Genomic DNA, 20,494 nt, shown 5'->3' with positions numbered 1-20,494 from the left:
CAAAAGCAAATTAACTAGTATTTCAAATACAAGTAATTGAAATACTGCCCATCTCTGCCTGCTGTCACCTCTTACTGAAAATTCCATTACTTTCCCCCATAATATCCTTACCCTGATGCTAAATATGATCTCCATCTACAGGATTAGGAAGGCAATCTCTCCAATAGAGGCAGGATCTTGAGCTCTTTTCTCTTCAATGAAGACATTGCTCTGGCTAAGTCAAATTACTGGAGGCTGTTATTTGGCTCCATACTAATCAGCTCTCTTGAAAATCCTGTTTGACAAGCACGTAAATGTAGCAATATTTTTTTCAAGGTCTTTATATTTGGTATTTGTTGAAACTGAGCTGGAAGAGCTTGTGGTTATGATTTAATGACCTGACTTGGCTGCAGAAGGTGGTGGATTTGTGTGTAATCTCCACAGTGACCACAAGGGGACAGGCCTTAATAAAGCAACACAGAAAAAGCCTGTCCTGACTGAAATAATGTCATACACAGCCAGGTCATGAGATCCAGGGCAGTGCCAAACAGTCTTTCACATGAGCACCGAACTAACTTCTCACAACCAAGAGAACATTTGTCAGCTTTTTCTATCTATTGATTGATGTTACACCACCAATTACCCCCTTTCTCTCTCTCTCTGTCGTTCTGTTTCTCTTTCTCTCTCTCTCTCTCTCCATGTCACAAACTTGGCCCCTTCATTGAGTTCCCCTAGCAGTGTCATTGTGTTACTGTGTTTAGTCAAACTGAGGGGTTATTTGAAGTTCAGAAGTGGTCTGAGTGAGAAAAGGAAGGAAGGAAAGGAAGGAAGCAAGCGAGCAAGCAATGGGGGGTTGACGGTTGACATGGAGACAGAGGAAGGAGGCAGCGAGTCCCCTTGTCGTTGTTATGTTGGTTGTTTGCCGTCGCCAGGGTGACCAGATCGGGCCTACTGATGTCACCGCTTTTGTGGGGCTGACAGAGATACGGTATCTAAGCCCGGCTAAGACGCATGTCCGTTCCACCCACACGCTACTCTGACTCTCACCCGAGGCAGGGTGAACACACACATCAAGATTGATTTTCCACCTTACAGCGATTTAATTCAGACGAGTCACGCCCAACAGTTAACAGAAACTATGTCTTCTTTCTTGTCTTCAGAAACTTTGGGTCCCATAAGGTCTCGGAACATGCCTATCCTATTCTAAGCTATTTGAAGGTGTACGTGTGTTTGTGTCAGTCTGGTTTGAAATGAGTCACACAATGCCTCTTTTGCATGTTGCATCAGGCCTTGTTGTTTCTTACATGGTTGTTATGCACATAAAAACATAGTTGCTACAAAAGCAAAGTTGAGCTTTAAAAAAGGAAGAGTGGGAGGAGTATTATTTGCCAGCCAGTTTCTTTTTTTTTTCTTTTCTATTCTGTAATAATAATATCACCTTTCAGTATAATTTTGTATTGGTGGAGAAGAAAAAGAAATCTAAATTCTGTCATTCATTGGAAACAGTATGGCATGCTGACTCACTTCTTAGTGTCCCATTGTACTTTGTCCTATTCCATTCATTGCATTTGGCACTTCCTTGTTCCCAGTAACTCTGGTCCCTAGTGTTCTACCTTAGCAGAGAACATTCCCATTTACTGGCGGATGAGGAAAGGTCCTGTCAGTGAGATACATCACTTCAAGTAACAGAATCCAGCCGGCAAGCAGCCTCTCTCTCTCTCTCTCTGTCTTACATCCCCCCTCTATCCCTTCCTGCTTGTTCCGTTCATGTTGAGTGTCTATCCCAATTCTGTGGGAGCATTTTAAAAGCCAAGACACAAACCAGGGCAGACCAGAACAAAGCTGAGAGGTCAAAACGAACGGATTAGAGGAGAAAGAGAGAAGAGGAGAAAAGAGAAAAGCAGTTGGCCAATCTCTTTAACTTTTCTCACTTGGGTGTCCCGAGCCAGTGCTCCCGGCTCATTTTCCTACGCAGTTTTTCCACAGTATGAACAAAGAAACTTCAGAGGTTATTTAAAATTAAAAGTCTTTTTAATTTCAATTTTCAAAATTAATAATAATCAACATACAATGTACAAAAAAAATGAGGAATGTGGGTGTACAACAAAAGTCTTTGGTCAAAGTATGTTCATATGTATAGTAGTGTGTTTGTGTGTGTTGCTGTGTTGCTGTGTGTGTGTGTGTGTGTGTGTGTGTGTGTGTGTGTGTGTGTGTGTGTGTGTGTGTGTGTGTGTGTGTGTGTTGTGTGTGTTTGTGTTGTGTGGGGGTGTGTGTGTGTGTGTGTGTGTGTTGGTCCCTGTGAAGCTCCAGTTTCAGTGAATGTTGGGACGTTGAGGGTGGGAGATGACCGAGAGAGATGAAGTTGGTTGGGTACATTGGGGAGCTGAGCTGGTTTTACAAAATCTGCCTGGGCCGTCCATAGCCCGTCATGCCAGCTTGGGATGCCCCCTTGTTGGTGCCCATCTGAAGGCCGATCACACTCTGGCCCTCTTTGAGCTGTTCATCAGTGAAGTCCCGCTTGTTTTCCTGGGCTTTCCTGCACATTCACACACAGATTTATACATTAAGGATTTACTGGTGACATTTTTAGTTGAATTTTTTTTGCAGGGGTTTGGTGTTCATGTATCGTATTTCTAATGGTGACTGTCACTTTATTGATAGAGTTCCTCATTTTACTCACTTGTGAAACCAGGCAGGGTCACCCTGGTAACAGCCATCATCCTTGGTGACGGCCAAGCTACCAAGTGCCATCAACGTTCTCTGCACAGCTGCTAAATCCTTACCTAAACACACATACATAAATGAGAAACAGTGTAAATAAAAATGATCAAAGTAGTTGAGTAACTGTCACGAGTGTGTGAGTAGTGGGCCTCTGTGGCTGAGTCTGTGTCACACCCACCCTCCCAGAGGTCTACGGTCTGGAACAAGTCGGTTTTGTTGATTCCATAGCGTTCAGCAGCGTTGAGGAACTGGGAGATCAGTTCCATCTGCTTGAAGGCCATCCCTGACACCTGAACCTTCTTGACGGGCTTGGTTGCACCGTAGAGACTGTTGATGAGATGACCCAGCACCTGAAGGATGAGGATGAAGAGAGAGACACAGAAATCAAAGACATGCTGAAGCACTGGTTTATGTTGAGGGGCTTAGATTAAATTAGGCAACTATATGCTTCTAAAAATACATCCTCCTGGAATGACCAGTGCATTTTCTGAACTGTCACACTCACACACACACACACTCACACACACACACACACACACACACACACACACACACACACACACACACACACACACACACACACACACACACACACACACACACACTCACACACACACACACACACACACACACACACTCGCTCCAGTGAAGTGCTTAATGCGAGGCAGAAACTCACACATCCGTCCTTCAGCCAGTTCTGGAAGCCAGTTTTGCTGGGCTCGGGTGATCCCACCTCGGCGCCGCACTGGGCCATGATCCAGGCCACCAGCCTCTCCTCCAGCTCAGGGTCGTACTTCTTGTCGATCTTGCTCTGCACCTCGCGGCTCAGACCGTACGCGGGACCTTTGTTTGCCATGACTGTAGCTTCTGCCAGGACACGGAGAGAGAAAGACACAGACCGAGAGAGAGACATAGAGAGATTGTGAGAGGTTATATTAAGCCAGGAAAAAACAACCCTGCAAGTAGCCAATTTCATCAAATTTAAATATGATGGGGAAGGAAGGGCAAGATGGATGCCATCTATTTTTACAATTCAAATCTGTAGTTATTTTAGGCATTAATTAAAAACAAGTGGAAGACTTGGCTGAAGGGCTACACATGAACACATGCATGAACAGTGTAGCAATGAATTGATACTGACACATATGCCGAATCGAGTGCCATTTATTCTTCTACACTCATGACGTAAATTAACACAAAATTGAAATGAAACACTTGCAACACAGACGCCATTGATCTGGGTCTAAGGACAGGGCAGTACACACAGGACAAATGCAAACCTCACTTTGTATATATGTCGCTTTATACTCCTTCCTACATTATTCATCTCTAAATTAAAAAATACATTTACTGTACAAATAACTTGTGTGTCACAAGCGTAGGTTACTGAAGCATGGAGAGCTGAGCTTGGTATGGTTCTGTTTGTCTTCTACTTAAAGTTGTTTGTATTTCTGTATGGTCAAGCTATTTGGACAAGACAAGTGATACTACAAGGAGGAACATAAATCCCATTTTTCTGTTTTGTATTGTCATTTCACATGTGTTGCTAGCGGGCAGTTCCTATGATAGAAACAAAATCCAAGTATGTGACTTTGGCCCTTAAAGGGCACCATTTGATATAACTTCCAAATAACAGCAAACTAACATAATGCCTAGGATGTACACACTTTGAAATAACAAATCTCCACATTCAACTCAGTCTGTCAACATCTTGCATCATAACACATAAAATGGGTGGAAAAGTTATTATAGGCTATTATACTCCCAAGACCCATACTTGAGTAGTGCTGTAACTCCCAACATCGCATGACAAAGAAGCACAATAACAGTCAGCTGCCCTTGTCCCTGTTAACTAGAATGTGATGGCCCCAGATTCGTATGCATCCCATAGTTGTATCAGCAGACCAAAGAAAGCGCTGCCAGGATGTGTGTTTTAGTGCTGCATTAACGGTTTACCCTCAGGAGGCCAAACCCTTGTCACTCTCACAAGGGAAGCAGCAACGACGGCTGGCTAAATCTCTGCCATGGACACTCCCTCAGAGCTAACACAGAAAGTGCTGCAATTATTTGTAATCTGAGTTTCCTGATGTGTGCTTTATTTCTTTCTCTCTCTCTCTCTCTCTCTCTTCTGTGTTTGTTCGAGTAAAAGCAAGTAAAACAAGAGAAGATAACAGGTCAATAAAGTGCAATTAAAGCCTCTGTCTGGTACTATCTCCTCTGGAGATTTTTGAAGCCTGGCAAAACCACACACGCACGCGAAAATACTTGAATCCATTAAACTAACACAAGTGAGGTTGTATACAGAGCCTGGCAATGCTGGTTGTTACAGTTGCTATGGAGTACAGAAACACTGATCCGGAACTTCACATCACATGTGGGGTTAATATTTAAAAGATTGGAATGCAGCGACACATTACATCACTATTTCATTTTAAGTTTATCTTTCATTTTAACACTATTTTACCTTTGTGAGAGTAATGATTGAGAGTTACATGCAAGTACTCTTAGTAACTAACATGTAACAGTAGTAACTGTTTTTTTTCCATGTTTGTTTGTCTTTCATGTCATGCTAGTGGAAGACGCCTGAACTTTGCCTCTCTAACTGAAGTCTAACTGTACCTCATAACAGGTATAATTATCAACAGTAAGTAATCAGCTTTTTCTGCTTTTAGAGCAAAAATCCTTTTGCCTGTCTCTTCTCAATCAGCTGTGGTTATCAGCAGAGATACATTATCTTTAGTCCCTCTCACAGACTTTGTTGGTGAGTGTGTGCTGCTAACAGCTAACATGCGGGACCACACAGTGAGATGAAAACATCTCTCCAGAGTGACGCTGTGAGCCAGCACCCGGCGTGAGAGCCAGGGCCTGCAGCAAGGAAGAATAACAGAGAGAGAGAGAGAGACGAGCATGAATGTATCCGGACCGAATAGGTCCCCAGTGAGAGACTGTAGTGACTTACTGCATGATGTTAAATTATTTATCAGGGCTCTAGGACCCTTGGAGTAAAGGAACTTTTTGTTTTTGCTCTACTGTTAAATGAACAAACAAAGAGACTAATGGAGCTTTCTATCACTCTAATTCATCAGAGTGCTTGCCAGTCTGTTCATCGATAACCGAAGATGGTATATCTGATAGACCACTCAAGTTACAGTTCAGGTTTCAACATCATGTGTTAGGCAAGGCATTGGTTCAGTGCTTCTCTCTAACTCTGGCCTTCGCAATAGGAGAGCTGTGTCTCTCTCCCTCTTGTGCCTCTTGTGCCTTTTCATTTTTTGACATAAGTGTTGTGTTCATCCGTCTGTTTCTGATTATAGACTGCTTCAAGATGCACAGATATCAGGGTGGACCTTTTGGGTTCACTGTGTGTGAGGTTTCATCATGCGTCAACCATCTGTGAAGCGAGACATTCACGCTGGCTTGGGCTCTCTTCCTATCCCCACCCTGTCACTTCCTTTGCCCTGGCCAGCTGTTTTACCCCACCTTTCTCTCTTTCCTCTCCCTCCTTCTCTCTCTCTCTCTCTCTCTCTCTAATCACGCCCTCTTTCACTCCCCCACACTCTCTCTTTTATCTCAAGCTCTTCCACTCCCTCCCTCTCTCTCTCTCTCTCTTTCCTCTCCCTCTTTATTTCTCTTGCTGTTTCTTCCATTTCCCTCTTTCTCCCTCTAAGTGGCTGGCAGGCAGGGCTTTATGCCAGCAGGGCTTTGCTGATAATTACAGTTGAGAACTGCTGCTTGGCACTGATGCCAATTAAATTACCTGCTGACAAATTACAACATCTCTCCTATCGCTCCTGTCAGTGACGTGAGCCTCTGTTTGATGTTAGTCATGACTATGGTGAAACTCATATACGTATGACTGTAGAATCAGACTTGAGCATCTGTTTTAAGATACTGAGGTCCATCCTGCTGAAACTGTTTACATTCACTTTGTCTCCCTCCACAGTGTCTCAGTATCGTAAACCTCAAGAAGTGTAAATGGACATCCAGAGACAGAGACCAAGTCAAATTTGCACTTTAAAAGACTCTGAAAGTTCTAGTTAGGCGAGACCGAGAACGAGACGAGATACCCTCCCCAGCACTCAGTGACATCAAAAAGTGATTCCTGGAAAAGGGACCTTTTTCCAGGAATCATTCTTCTTACTCAGATGAGTCCTGGCACCTTTAAGCTCCACGTTCTGTCTAAGATCTTCCTAGAATATCCTCCTCTAGAACTGAACTGACTTGAACTAATCTGAACGGAACCGAAAATCGATTTGATTCCATTTTAATTAAACCCACAGGACATCTGGGATCTTTGTCAGATTGTGTGTTTATACTGGCTGAACAGTGTTTGGCAATCGGGTGGAGGATATTTCACAGTGTGTGTGTGTGCGTGTCTCATTCCTGTATGTGCTTCCTGTGTTTGTGCACTCCACCTGGATAAGTATGATGTTATCCCACACACACACACACACACACACACACACACACACACACACACACACACACATACACACACACAACCTTAACTACAGGAAACGAGTACATCAAGAACGCGCTGTTCTAAAGCGGGAACTTTCTCACAGGTGTGCTATATCAAATGTTACGTAATGGTCTACTGTTTCAACCCTTATTTTGCCCCTAGCTGAATCTCTTATGAAACTTCTCATAGTGACTCACACAGACAGGCGCAAAAGTGCAAAAGTGGTAACTTTTGGTTAATAGGAATGTTTTAGAGAGAGAGAGAGATAGAAAGAGAGAGAGGATGTATGTGTGTGTGTGTTTGTGTGTCTTTAGGTTTGTGTGTGTGTGTGTGTGTGTGTGACTTCCTTTTCTCTCCTTCCTCTGGTCTGTTCCAGCGGAAAGTGTTGTAATGTCACTGTTCAAGGCCTTGCTAATCAGCCATTTTGTTAGTGTGCTCCTGTGTACATGTGTGTGTGTGTGTGTGTGTGCTTACTTGTATTTGTGTGTTTGAGTGTGTGTACTCTGCATTCTGTTCGTTGAATGCAAATTTGTGACTAGTAGTATGGCAAGTAATGCCAGGAATGAAGGAGGGAGAGAGGTAATGAGTTTCGTCGTTTGCCCCTCTCCTCTCCTCTCATCTCACTCTACTCCTTTCGGAGTAGCTGAGGGTCTGACTGCATTCTGTACATTTCTCTCTCTTGTGGTTAAGAGGCTTTTGGGGAGGGGGAGAGATGCCTCATGGAGTGCCAGTCATATGAAGTCATCACCAGAGACAGGTCTTAACAATAACAACTCCAAACACACTCGTAAATACCAGCTTCCTAATCTCCCTTTCCCCCTCTCTCTTTCTCTCTCACTCACACACACACAAACACCCACTGAGACTGTTTCCCTCTGTATCTCTAACTCTCTCTGTCTCTCTCTGTCTCTATCTGTCTTGTACTCCCTCCCCCGTTCTCCCTCTGTGAATGCGATTTCCCAATCTACAAATCAGTCACAGCATGCCCGAGCCAACGATAAACACAGCATAGACAGAGGAGGAATGACACGACTGGGTAGCACACTCACATGGGACAGCGGTCAGCAGTTTGCCATTTAAGCTGACTGGGGGGGAGCATCTCCAATGCAATCCACAGGGAACGCTTCAGACAGTGTGACTCATCTTGGAGATCAGCCTCTCATCTCATTTACTCCCGGACATCCACCCCCACCCACACTCCTCCCCACCCTTCCCCACCCACGTTTACCAATAAACATGGGCTCAACTGAACCCACACACTCTGCCCAGGGGGCTAGGCCGACTCCTTCAGATTTAACAGTATGATGTGTCCACAGTGTGTAGAAGGGGCTCCTCTGTCTCAGTATCTATCTATAACATGTGCCCTCTGCCTGATTCTGAACATTTCCATAGGGGCTTTGTGCCTAACCTTGCAGCTGTATCATCCAGTGGGATAATCAGAGCAGCATGTTAGGTCTCCTGTTTAACTTGTCTTGAATTGCCTCTTTTCTTTCCTGAATTCAGGCTATCCTTCTAAACCAGTCTTGAATTCTTTTTCTCTTTCTTTTATTTTCAGTTATTTTTTCTTTCTTTTCCGCCATTTGGCTGAGAGTCTGGAATGTGTCCATTTGGACATGGAGAAAAGGAGAGGGTAGAGAGTACTGAAGGCCCAGAGAGGGAGAGGGAGAGGGAGAGAGACAGAGTGAGAGGGGGAGAAAGAGAGAGCAGAGGGTACTGAAGGCTCCGCTCATAGAGAGAGAGAGAGAGAGAGAGAGAGAGAGAGAGAGAGAGAGAGGGAAAGAGAGAGTGCTGCACCTTCAGCTCAGCCTTTGGCCGCTTTGGCAGCAGACTGGGATGTGATGGAGCCGACATGTTCCAACAGCACTAACGGCATCACGGATTAGAGGCCTCCTCTCTGCTGAACGATCCGTGTTCACTTTGGCGTCAACAACCAACTCCACATAATCAATCATCCTTTTGAAGCCTAATGTAACTACTACTGCATCCATGAAGACACAGTTGTATGTTTTCTTCCTCTCAAAAATGATGGCAAAGCCCTGAAAATTTGTTATTGGTCAACCAGACCCTATCATTATCCCTGAGAAGCATTCAGAGCAGGAACCCTAAATATAGCATGAAGGTCTTTGCATTGTTCTGTCTTTCCCCTTGAAATCATCCTGGCAAGATGCGGCCAACAGGAGCATTTGCACCACACATTTGTTTGTCTTACATCCAAGAGTAAATCTGTTCTAGCTGTCAGGTTTAAGCACTTCACTGTAAAAATAATGCCTTTGAGGCAGAAAAGAGAAGTTTATTTTAGTGCAACTGGTTTCAATTTCATAGTCGCGGTCCGTCTCTTTAAGAGGAGCCAAAACCCACCGTAACATCAGTCTTATTAATACCACACTGCATTCTTTAGGTAAGTGAGACAGAGAAGTGAGATATTGGCAGGGGAGGATGTGATAAAGGCCAGGAGGATATCTAGACAGCACACAGCATGTATGCAGAGAAACATCTGTGTAATTCAGTCAAGCCTTATTTAATTCATTAGAATGAATTAATCGAGAACATCATGTCCTAGTGGAGGAGGCCTGCATGTTACACAAAGGCCATGGGGTTTTTGAATATTAAAGAGAAAACTGTACATGTAGGAGTGTTTGTTTTGATGTGGTATACCTATGCCAGATTCATTAAAGGACATGACACACACTCACACACACACACATTAGCACTAACACTCACACGAAGAGATATCCCATGCTGGTATCTACTGTATCACACTGTGTCACAAGCTTCTGACTAGATTTTCTTCTGTAGAAGAAATCTGGACTTAATATTTCCCAAGAAACACTAAGAATCTCAAATACACGGAAGTTTTTTTAACATGCAGGTAGAGCTACATGCCTCTTTTGGATGCCATTGCTAAAGCATGTACAGTACACAGATGGTAATGGAGCTAACTGCTTGCCTAAACACTGCACATTCTTTTTGACAGGTAAGCTACAGGCAAGCTACATCGCAGTTTATTCTGTTGGTTTGTTTCCGGTACTGTTCTTGCTCGTAGTAAGTTTTTTTTAGTAGTTGAAGCTTTAAAGGCGGTTTGCTAACCGCAGTACTTCACTCCACCTAACTGCTTCCAAGACCTTTCTGAGGCCTCTCAAATGCGTGTGTCCCTTTACTAGCATAGATTATTTTGAGGACAATTCAGGCTAGGCAACTTTAAACTGGTTGCAATTTTCGTTCAGCTGTTTTTTTGTGTTGTTGTTGGATGCAACACTAGCTACTTTATTTGCTTAAAAAAAGAATAACAGATCCTGAAGACATTTAATATCGGATGATAAGATAATGGTTAATTTGCACAATGAATGGCACAATTTTGCTTCACTTACTTGCGTTGAAGGACTGCTGTGTTCTTCTGTGTAATCCTGGGCAGAGGTGCGCTACGGTGAGGTGTGAATGTGTGCGCGCGTCGCAGATCTCTCTTCCTATTTACTACAGAGCGCAGAGTTCGCTCCTGGGAGTGCCCGTCTAAAGCGATCAGACATGCACAGATGACTTCACCGACTTCACAAAAAAAGGGCTACACATAGAGAAAGGGAAAAAGAGGAGGAGTGACAGAAAGAGAGATCCAGTGGGAGGCAACCACGGCCGTAGAAGGCCATGTACTTTTTTACTTTTTTCTCTCTCTCCCTCCTGGGCGTGCCTCTTCCTCCTTTTCCTCCTTTGGTTTGTAAAAGCACCTCCATATTTGGGAGCAGGATTGAGAGCTCGGGACCATTGCCAAAGGGCTCGGTCAGAGCAAGCAAGAGAGAAATTCTCCAAATGCCTCATTCTACCACTTAGGCAGAGAACAGAGGGAGGGAGGGAGATGGATATGAATGAGAAAGGCTAGTGGTATTCGAAGGGGGTGAATGGGAGGCAAGAGTGCATTAATTACAGGGGGTGGGAGAGGGGTAGAGTCGAAGAGGCTCTGGGATTCAACTATGAATGTCATGTGAGCTGTGGTTCTGATGTCTTTAATGAAGGGAAAAAATACACTCTGGCAGGAATGCTGGAAAAGAGAGAGAGATGATAATGGTGATGATGGTGACTAAGTGTTGGTGAACTCTCTGACACTCGTCCGTTAGCACACAGAAGGCACATGGCAGCGAGATAGGGAAACACCCTCTTCCCATGAGTGTGTCTGTGTGTGTGTGTGTCTGTGTGTGTGTGTGTGTGTGTGTGTGTGTGTGTGTGTGTGTGTGTGTGTACGTGGCACAATGAGCTCTGACGTTCAGGGTTTGCCGCACATCCATGCCTTACGGCCTACACTGACATCAGGCTGATGAACCAACGCTGGAGTGATGTCAGCGTCTCAGATAAAACTCTCAGGATGGATATACTGTACAGGCTACGTAATCACCTAGCTGCCAACACCCTACACACTCTCTTTATCTACAGGAGTTCATGTCTCCAGCATGTCTGTTTCTGTTTGGTTGTTATCATCAAGATAGATTTGCAGTTATCAGCAACCAGAGCCCAACAAATGACATTATGCACTGGGTTTAGCAAGTCCGAAGAGTCATATGGTTCGGGTCTGAGTTGGCAGGTTAAGATATATTGGCTGATGCTCGATTCGATTTTTTACTTTGTTATGATGGCAGTAGGCCAAGTGGCTGGTGACTCAGGCTTTCTCTTACTGTTTCCAGCAAAGAGCTTTCCTTTATAAAATAGCTGTATATATTTCTAGATCTTATGGGTTGGGGCACTATCAGATATGATACTTTAATAACCAATTTGTAAAATTGTTGCATCCTTGACAAAGTTTTAAAAGCAGAAAAAAGACAAATGTTTTTGTTGCAACTCCTGAAAACAACCTTTGTATGACGAGGATAAAAACAGCCAACTGACCAATCAACCAACTACCCAAAAGGCCAGTCAGTACTGGTAGAGTTTACTGTAAACATGTCTTTCTATTCCCTTCCTTCCTTTCTTTCCTTCTTACTTTCTTTTTTGTCCTGTAGACGTCTCTTTTTGCCTCCGCTGATCCTACTCACGCCCTCAGGAAAGGTGTGCTTGAGGTCTGCTGAGGCCAAACACCTGAGTTGAGACAGGAAAGGTGCGGTTGAGGTCTGCGGAGGCCAAACACCTGAGTTGAGACAGTGGCACCAGGTGTTTTCAGCAGCACTGACACCTGTGTTAGTCATTCAGTCTGACTTTCTGCAAACAGTATGGAGCAACCAGCAAGGCTGTTACTTAATCATTCATTACTCAGTGGTAGGAGATGATTCATTGGAAAATGCTTCAACAGCCCCACCTCCTATCTATCTCTGTCTCTTTATCGCTCACACACACACACACACACACACACACACACACACACACACACACACACACACACACACACACACACACACACACACACACACACACACACACACACACACACACATACACACACACACACACACACACACACACACACACACACACACACACACTCATGGGAAGAGGGTGTTTCCCTATCTCGCTGCCAATTGTTTGCTTGTTTGTTTGGTATTGGTATGTGATAACTCAATGTCTGCTATGTTTACTCTAGTTTGTGAAACATTTAACACAGCACAGAGTTCTTGTAAAATTTCTCCACTGGGTGACGATGTCAGTACTTGACAACCAAGCACTTCTCTCAGGAAGTGTCTGTCAGTTCCAAGGAATTGGTGTGAAGATGACATGATATTTTATCACTTTATTATGTTTTATTTCAGTGTTATAAACATGGAGTGACATGATAGAGAGCTACAGTTGAAAGTAACGTGCATGCGTGTGTGTGTGTGTGTGTCTTTGTGAGAGTTAGAATGGTTTGGTTTACGTAATGTCACTGGGTGGGTGCAGTATGCAGTAGGATAGTATTAGGCTTACAGTGCCACTTGAAAGTATGTGAACCCCTTGAGGACTTAAGCGTTTTCTGTTGTTTTACCATGATTTTTCATTTTTTTATCACCAATTTTCCATAGATGAAATGTCAGGTTTATGTTTATCATTTGCATGTACTTGTTTAGAGGAAATTGTTTGAGAAGCTGAAAAACTACATGAAACATGGAATTAGTCCATTTCAAAAGTAAGTGAACCCCCAGCTGAATTGATAAAGTCAAGCAGGTAACAGATATAGTGAAACTTATTTGGGTGAATAATTAGTCAATTGAGCAAACCGATCATCTGAGACATCCTTAGGGAAAGGTTTGGGCCATACAGATTAAAAGAGAGAGGAAACCAACCAAACTACTGTAGTGCCAAGGTGTACCCACACAGATCAACAATGCCGAGAGGAAACGAGATATCCGAGAACATCAGGAAGAAGGTACTGACAGCCCATCAGTCTTGGGAAAGCTATAAGACCATCTCCAAAAGATTCCAGCTCCATCCATCCATCCAAGACAAATAATTTTGAAATGGAGGGTATTCAACATGACCGCATCTCTGCCTAGAAGTGGACGCCCATCAAGACCATCACCAAGAAGCACCAGAAGAAGAATAAATCAGGTAAAAGTCAACCCACACATCACCTCTAAAGAGTTTCGGACCTCTCTGGCAGCATCTGGGGTAAATGTACATGGGTCTACAATCAGACGAAAATTGTTGGTTTTGATCGTGACAAAATAATTCTATCTCGGACTCATCTGTTTAAAGAAGGGACTTCCAGAAGGCCTTTGGTTTATCCAAGTGCTCTCGGGCAAAATTGAAACCGCCAGTTTTGTTCTTTCTTGAGAGCAGAGGCTTCCTTCTAGCAACCCGATCATGAATGTCATGTCTATTCAATTTTCGTCTGATTGTAGACCCATGTACATTTACCCCAGATGCTGCCAGAGAGGTCTGAAACTCTTTTGAGGTGCTGTGTGGGTTGACTTTTACCTGATTTATTCTTCTTCTGGTGCTTCTTGGTGATGGTCTTGATGGGCGTCCTCCGTGTGCTCATGGGTCTCTGTGTAAGTGTTTTTGTGTGTGCACTGCTGTTAATAAATGGTCATGTCATGATATAAAATGATTGATAAAGGGAGTGAGTGAGTGGGTGAGTAAGATCTTATGTTTGCCCACCACACATTCACGCCGGCTGGTAGTGTGCATGTCTATAATTGTGTGTTAAACGTTCCTCTTACAAAGTCAGTAGTCATCACTAGTTGATATTGTGTGTGTGTGCATGTGACCTAGGCTCTGGTTGTGTGTGTGTGTGTGTGTGTGTGTGTATATATGCGTGCACGTGTTTACAGTATTTATGTTTGTGTGTGTGCGCATTTCTCCTCCTCACTCCTCGCTTGGGTACAGCAGGTAGCCGCTGAACATATTGTGTCCCTGCGTGTCACCGCACAGCTCTCGGCCTGACTGCAGCACCGCAAACACCTGGCTGCCCCGTGTGAGTGTGAGCAGCACGGTGTGTGTGGCGCTGTCCTCGCCGTCGTCGCGGTTGTCCTCCCACACCGATGCCACCGGGCGCCCATCCTTCACCAGCATCACGCGGTGGTACAGCCGGTTGCCCGACGAGCCCACGTTGGAGTACACCGTGAGCGAGAAGGAATACAGTCCATCACGCGGGGCTGTGAAAATGCCTGTGAAACACAGCATGGGTTTTTATGTAGATGGCTGTTAAGAAGGCAATCCAGTTGTTTTGAGTGTTGAATGTTGAACAGCAACAATAACCGTACAATAACAGTGCATATTTGAGATCAATCAATTCAATTAAAAGACATCAGGATCTTCTGGGATGCATCCATAGCTCATGAGAAGATCAAATTAGCCACTATATTTGCATTTGCATTGATCTGAACCGATGGTTTGTGAATGAATGTACCACACCCGTACCAAGAGCAGGGTTGTATCCACTGGCAGAGTTAAGGGAGATATCCTTGTAGGGAATTGGGACATTGCTTGTGAAAGGACCGAAACACTCTGTCATGGGGCTCATGGTTGCCGTGAACGCCACCTGCCTGCCCCCTGTGGACAGTTTGGTAGAAAAAGCACAGAAAGTGTAAGTATGTGGGGGCATAGAAACCTAAGGATATTTTTTTTAAAGCACAACAGGAAATTAAAAGGAAGCCAATATCAGTTGAAGCTTCCGGAATAAAACCTAAATTTATCACCTCGCAGTGTTGCCTAGTAATTCTGTAACAAGTAATTCTGATTTACAATAAGGTCTTGTCTCTCAGGTATCATACTGACATTTTTAATACTGACACATTAAAAATGTAAAGCAACGAGGGCCTTGTAACACCTGCCCAGATTGGTGGACACCAGATTGCAGATCTACAGTTGGGAGTCTGTTTTGGGCGTGTGTGTGATTTGTCGAGTATTACTATTACAATTCAGACACTGTGACATTTCCTGTGGCAGGTTAGCAGTTAGGTAGCAACTGTACCTGCAACTGCCTCAATCTGGTCGTTCAGCTGCTTTAGTGCTTGCCATTCGACCATCATGCGTGTAAAGACACGCTCCTCCAGACGATAGAAGTCCTGTGCAGCACAGCAGCACCCGCTCTGCCGGTTAAATGCACACTCACAGTCCCACCCACCGCACGGCAGGGAGCCGTCCACCTGCACTGTGCAGGGACAGAGAGGGAGGGATAAAAAGTGAGAGAGGGACACACAAGGGACATAGGATAGGGGAATGAAGACATGATGACAGGAAAAAGTAGGAAAGAAAAAGTGCAGTCAGAGAGAATAGAAAAAAAGAGAAATGGAAGGTAAGGGGCAGAAATAAGCAAGAGTGACATATAAGAACATGGGAAGAGGGATCACAATCATGTGCTATTTTACCGTATTTAGATATTCTTGAAAAGTGTTGTGTTTGTGTGCGTCTGTGTTTGTGTACACGTGTACCTACATGTGTGGGGTATATCTGAGTGTATGAGCATCTGGGTACCTACATGCTGCCTCTTTCAGGTTCGAGGTAATGGAGGTTGAGTTTCTTACACACACACTCAGCACCACCAAGAGGCCCAAACATGTCATGTCAGCTCTCATCTTTCCTCAGAGCCGGCTGCAGACACTCACACACACTGTAATGACAGAAGAGAGGGGAGAGAGAATCTTACATAATTGTGGTATACGTCAAACCAACACTGTCTTTTTACACTACACAGGCTTGTGGTGTAAACAATTATTTTTTGCTTACTTTGTTACATAATTCAGTTTGGGCCGCTAAGACAAATAACACCTGTGAGTTGAGTTTTTGGACTGTAGGAATCCAGACCATTTCCAATTTCCATAAATACATAATTGTAAATACAAACCCAGTCTTTTTTTCAAGACTTTAAATTCCTCTGGATACAAATATGTAGATTACTTTCAGGGTTAGGGACTAACTAGTTATATGTGATGGAGTTACGTAATTAAATTACAGTTACTAATCAAAATGATGGTGATTATTAAAGGGTTACATCAAAACATATTCTTTGTGATAAAATGCTTTAAAGCTAATCGGTACAATATAACAATCATTCTGTTGCTTTGAATCTTGTTGCCGTCTGGACAGGCTCCATTAATTTGGCAGTATGCGCTCACATTTTAAGCATTGTTTTTGATTGGTTCTCTTGTTTGCCAATCAAAAAGTAATCAAAACTTATCAAATGTAGGAAGTAACATTACTTTGATTAAGTAATTCAAATAGTTATGTTACTTATCACATTTTAAATAGGGTGACTACTCGAAAGGACTCGAAATTCAAATGGTAGGACTTGGGACTCGACTTGAGACTTGTCGGCCTTGACTTGTGACTTGACTCGGGACTTGCCTGTCTTGACTCGGGACTTGACTCGGGACTTGACAGCAAAGACTTGAGACTAACTTGTGACTTGCAAAACAATGACTTAGTCCCACCTCTGACTAGTAATATGTGACAATAATATGACATATAATATGACTAGTAATATGTGACAATAATATGACATTCACAGTAACACTGAAATATGAAGGTAAGTGTTGCATATTCTAGAGAGACCTCACCAATGACAGCAGATTAGATCCCTCTCACACCCTTCTTCTCTTTTCTTCACGTCTTCTCTTCTCTTTTTCAGGGGTCAAAGATGAACCTGTCCAATTTCTCCAGATCTCCAAGTGTACTCCACACAAATGATCTGAGCCTGGCTTATTCACTCATTCACTCACTCAGTCACTCTATTACACATTCACATACACAGACACTGTACTAGCCACAGCAAAAATGGCCACAGTTATCCAGCCAATATCTCTTCACAGGCTCTCAGCACTACCTACACAGCGGTGATGTTTACTCACTGGTACCATCAAGCAGGCCTGAATCAGCCAGGTGAATGGATGGGTCCCCTCCACCAGCTGGTTATATTCTGGGGGGTTGTAACGTTAAGACACCACCGCTGTCACACCTCTCCCACTCCCACTTATGTTCTCATTCGTTTGGGTGGAGGGACTCCACACAGAGACTGTTATATTAGTCTATTATACCAGTCCCCATTCCCAACAGCCTCCTCTCTAGAGATATCCTATGGCACAGTTCATGAGAGCCTGTAGGGGCCATGCAGTGTACTATGGTATTGTTATTGTGTTATTGTGCCATTGGGCAGTGTTCTCAAATGGGCTCAGATGACAGTTTTAAAGATGTTGATGGATGGCTGGGTGTTAGAGAGGAAAAACAATCCTACAGCTGTGGGCGGTGTATTGTAAAAATAACAATAACAATATTAAGGGTCACACTTTATTTGAATGGTCAGGGTTTGGGTTTGGCCATGGTGGTGTTCAGAGAACAATTACAAAGACTGAACTTGAATTTCAGCAAACTATCTGTAAAGTGTCTTTAGGTGGACTATTCAAATTAAACTGTTACCATAATAATAATAAAAATAATAATAATAATAATAATAGTTTCATATATAATCATTTATTTTTGTATTCTATCCATTGCACAAGAGTACCTTTGGCAACTGTCTGAATGATTTATGAGTGATTTCTTTCCATGCTACATATCCATTAGTAGGACTGGTGTGCAGTGACCTAAGATAGTGACACCAGAGGTGTTTTTTAAATAAAACCGACTCAACCCGATGGGAATCGTGCTTGCATGAGTGTGTTACTGGTGGTATTGGGTCATCGGAGTCACCTGTGGCATGGATTGAGAGATAAGATTTGAGATAAGTCTTTTTTTCAATAGGGGCTCCTGTCCATCCCCATGGTATAGTATTTCACCTTGAATAGACCTCAATGGGAGACCTAGTTTACAGGACAGTTCCTTCCACCTATGCCTATGCCTGGGTTTATCCACAAGTGTGTGAGTGAGTGTTTGTGTGTGTATGTGTATGTGTGTGTGTGTGTGTGTGTGTGTGTGTGTTTGTGTCAATGAGGGGATGTGTGTTATGTGTGTTGTGTTTTTTCATATACATAATAGTGTTGAGTGTGTTGTGTTAATTCTGCTAATCTTTCTCCCTGCGAGTGCCTGCCTTGTCTCTGCAGATCTATCAGGTATCACTGGTGTCAATTCCATCTGAGAATCAAAGTCTTAATTCCAAACCCCAGCAGAAGGAGCACTAAGTCCCCCTTTGTGACATTAATATCATCATAATCCCCAAGTGTGAAAACTGATTCAGAGAGGAACAGGAGCACGACCCTTCTTCTTTTACCTTTTAAAACCCAATATTTTTTCCCTCAACCTTATCTAAAGTGCAGCTCTTTCCTGAACTTAATATCTCCAGTGCAGTAGGTTCTGTTCCACTCTACTGAATTCTATTCTGTGTCCACTGTGGAGTGTGGATGTGGTTTCTTACAGTGAAAAACGATTAGGGAAAATACCCTTGTTTTGACATAGTACTGAATGTTTAACTAATAAAAGCCTTGGGGTTTATTTCAGGTTATTTAAGACTGGTTGCTGTAAATGTAGAATTACTAAGCAATTTGAAACTACCGTATTCCTTCATATAAGCTTCCAAAATCTAGAGGGCACCGTTGACGTAGATAGGCGTCATTGTTCACATCCTTCATGGCTCAATAGCTGTCTGTGCATGAAAGATCTTTCAAGTCCTGAATCTTCAGTGGTGAAATGGCTTATCAGTGACTAAATCTGTTTGTCTAATCAGCGTGAATAGCACTAGAGGCCTCTTGGGAGAAGGGAGTGGCCATGGGGTGAAAGAGTACATCACCTGATTCTGTGAGTGCCGCTTAATGTGGAAAGGAGAGGTTTTTTCGGTTTGTCTCATGGAGTGTATCAGAGTCACTAGCATGACATCAGCTAGCTTGCCAACGGATAAATGGGCTTGTGTTTCAGGACATTGCTTAACATTGTTAGATCGGCAAGGCTGTGGAACACCACAGTGGTGCTGTGTAGAATGCCTGACTGTAATGTTTAATTTTTGGTAATGTGCTGTGACGTTAATTGGATGGCTGTATATCCTCTCACATGACCCAACTGTTTAATGGTAGATAGATCAGAGCTTTCAAATTTAAACAAGTCCCTTGTTTTTCAAATGAAAGTTTATTTCTGCTAACAGACCTCTGAAACCTATGATCAGATAATTGTGCATTTTTTATTTGTGGCAGAATGCATTGTGTATTTTATTTCTTTATTATTTGTGGATGTGTGTGTTTTTGTGTGTGCGTTTGTGTGTTCGACGATGTGTGTGAGTGTGTTTTCATTCTGTTGTGTAGAGCAAGAAGCCACTGAAGGTGTTGTAATGATTCTGGTCGTCACATAGGTAGCAGCCAGGGAGCAGCCTGACGGACACCTGGTCCCCAGCACTGAGCTGCAATGTGAGGACCAGGCTGGCAGTGTCCTCTTGGTCCTCGTAGTTCTTCTCCCTCAGGCTAGCCAGTGCGGCGCCATTGCGGCTCAGCTGGGCGCAGGCGGCCAGGAGGGACCCGGGGGAGCCGGCGTCGCTGTACACCGTCGCGGCCAGGCTGTATACACCGGAGTGAGGCACGGTGAATATGCCGGTCCAGGGGTTGTACGCCATGCCCATGTTCAGGAAGACGGCTTGGTAAGCCACGTCAATATCCATCCGCTCCGGGCCCAAGCAGTGTCGCCAGTTCGTCAGCGCCACGGAAAATGCTGTGCGGCTCTCTGAGAACAGGTAACAGCATGGTGACCAATGACAGAGAAGATAATACAACACTCTCATGTCTCAGATACAAACTGGGGCAGTGTTATGAAGCTGATGAGAGAGTGAGGTCTACATTTTTTTAATGAAATGTCTCAGTTTCAACACAGTCATTTCTCATTCACAGCTAACACTGATTCATCACTGGCTAATTTACCCCATTCGACACACGCAGACATCGCTTAAAGACATGCTTTAGTATGACTGAGACTGTGTTTGTGCACTCACACACACACACACACACACACACACACACACACACACAC

General features: G+C 43.7%; 1 protein-coding gene across 1 annotated transcript; it reads right to left on the bottom strand.

Annotated features, from left to right (window-relative positions):
• Positions 1-2,006: 2,006 nt before the first annotated feature.
• On the bottom strand, positions 2,007-10,683 carry tagln2 (transgelin 2). Its single transcript, XM_080834718.1, has 5 exons — positions 10,531-10,683; positions 3,377-3,567; positions 2,879-3,050; positions 2,660-2,762; positions 2,007-2,515 (listed from the first exon to the last, which is right to left on the bottom strand). The coding sequence occupies exons 2-5, from the start codon at positions 3,554-3,556 to the stop codon at positions 2,374-2,376; spliced, it is 597 nt and encodes a 198-aa protein (XP_080690844.1). The 5' UTR covers positions 3,557-3,567; positions 10,531-10,683; the 3' UTR covers positions 2,007-2,373.
• Positions 10,684-20,494: the final 9,811 nt, after the last annotated feature.

The sequence above is a fragment of the Sprattus sprattus genome (genome assembly GCF_963457725.1).
Source record: "Sprattus sprattus genome assembly, chromosome: 1".
In the NCBI taxonomy this organism is placed as follows: Eukaryota; Metazoa; Chordata; class Actinopteri; order Clupeiformes; family Clupeidae; genus Sprattus; species Sprattus sprattus.
This window is presented reverse-complemented; position numbering and strand designations above follow the sequence as displayed.

Coding starts and splice junctions, on each gene's coding strand:
- tagln2 (XM_080834718.1), bottom strand. CDS start 3,556: ATGGCAAACAAAGGTCCCGCGTACGGTCTGAGCCGCGAGGTGCAGAGC. Junction 2,763..2,878: donor GACCGTAGACCTCTGGGAGG/GTGGGTGTGACA, acceptor ATGTGTGTTTAG/GTAAGGATTTAGCAGCTGTG. Junction 2,516..2,659: donor GACCCTGCCTGGTTTCACAA/GTGAGTAAAATG, acceptor GTGAATGTGCAG/GAAAGCCCAGGAAAACAAGC.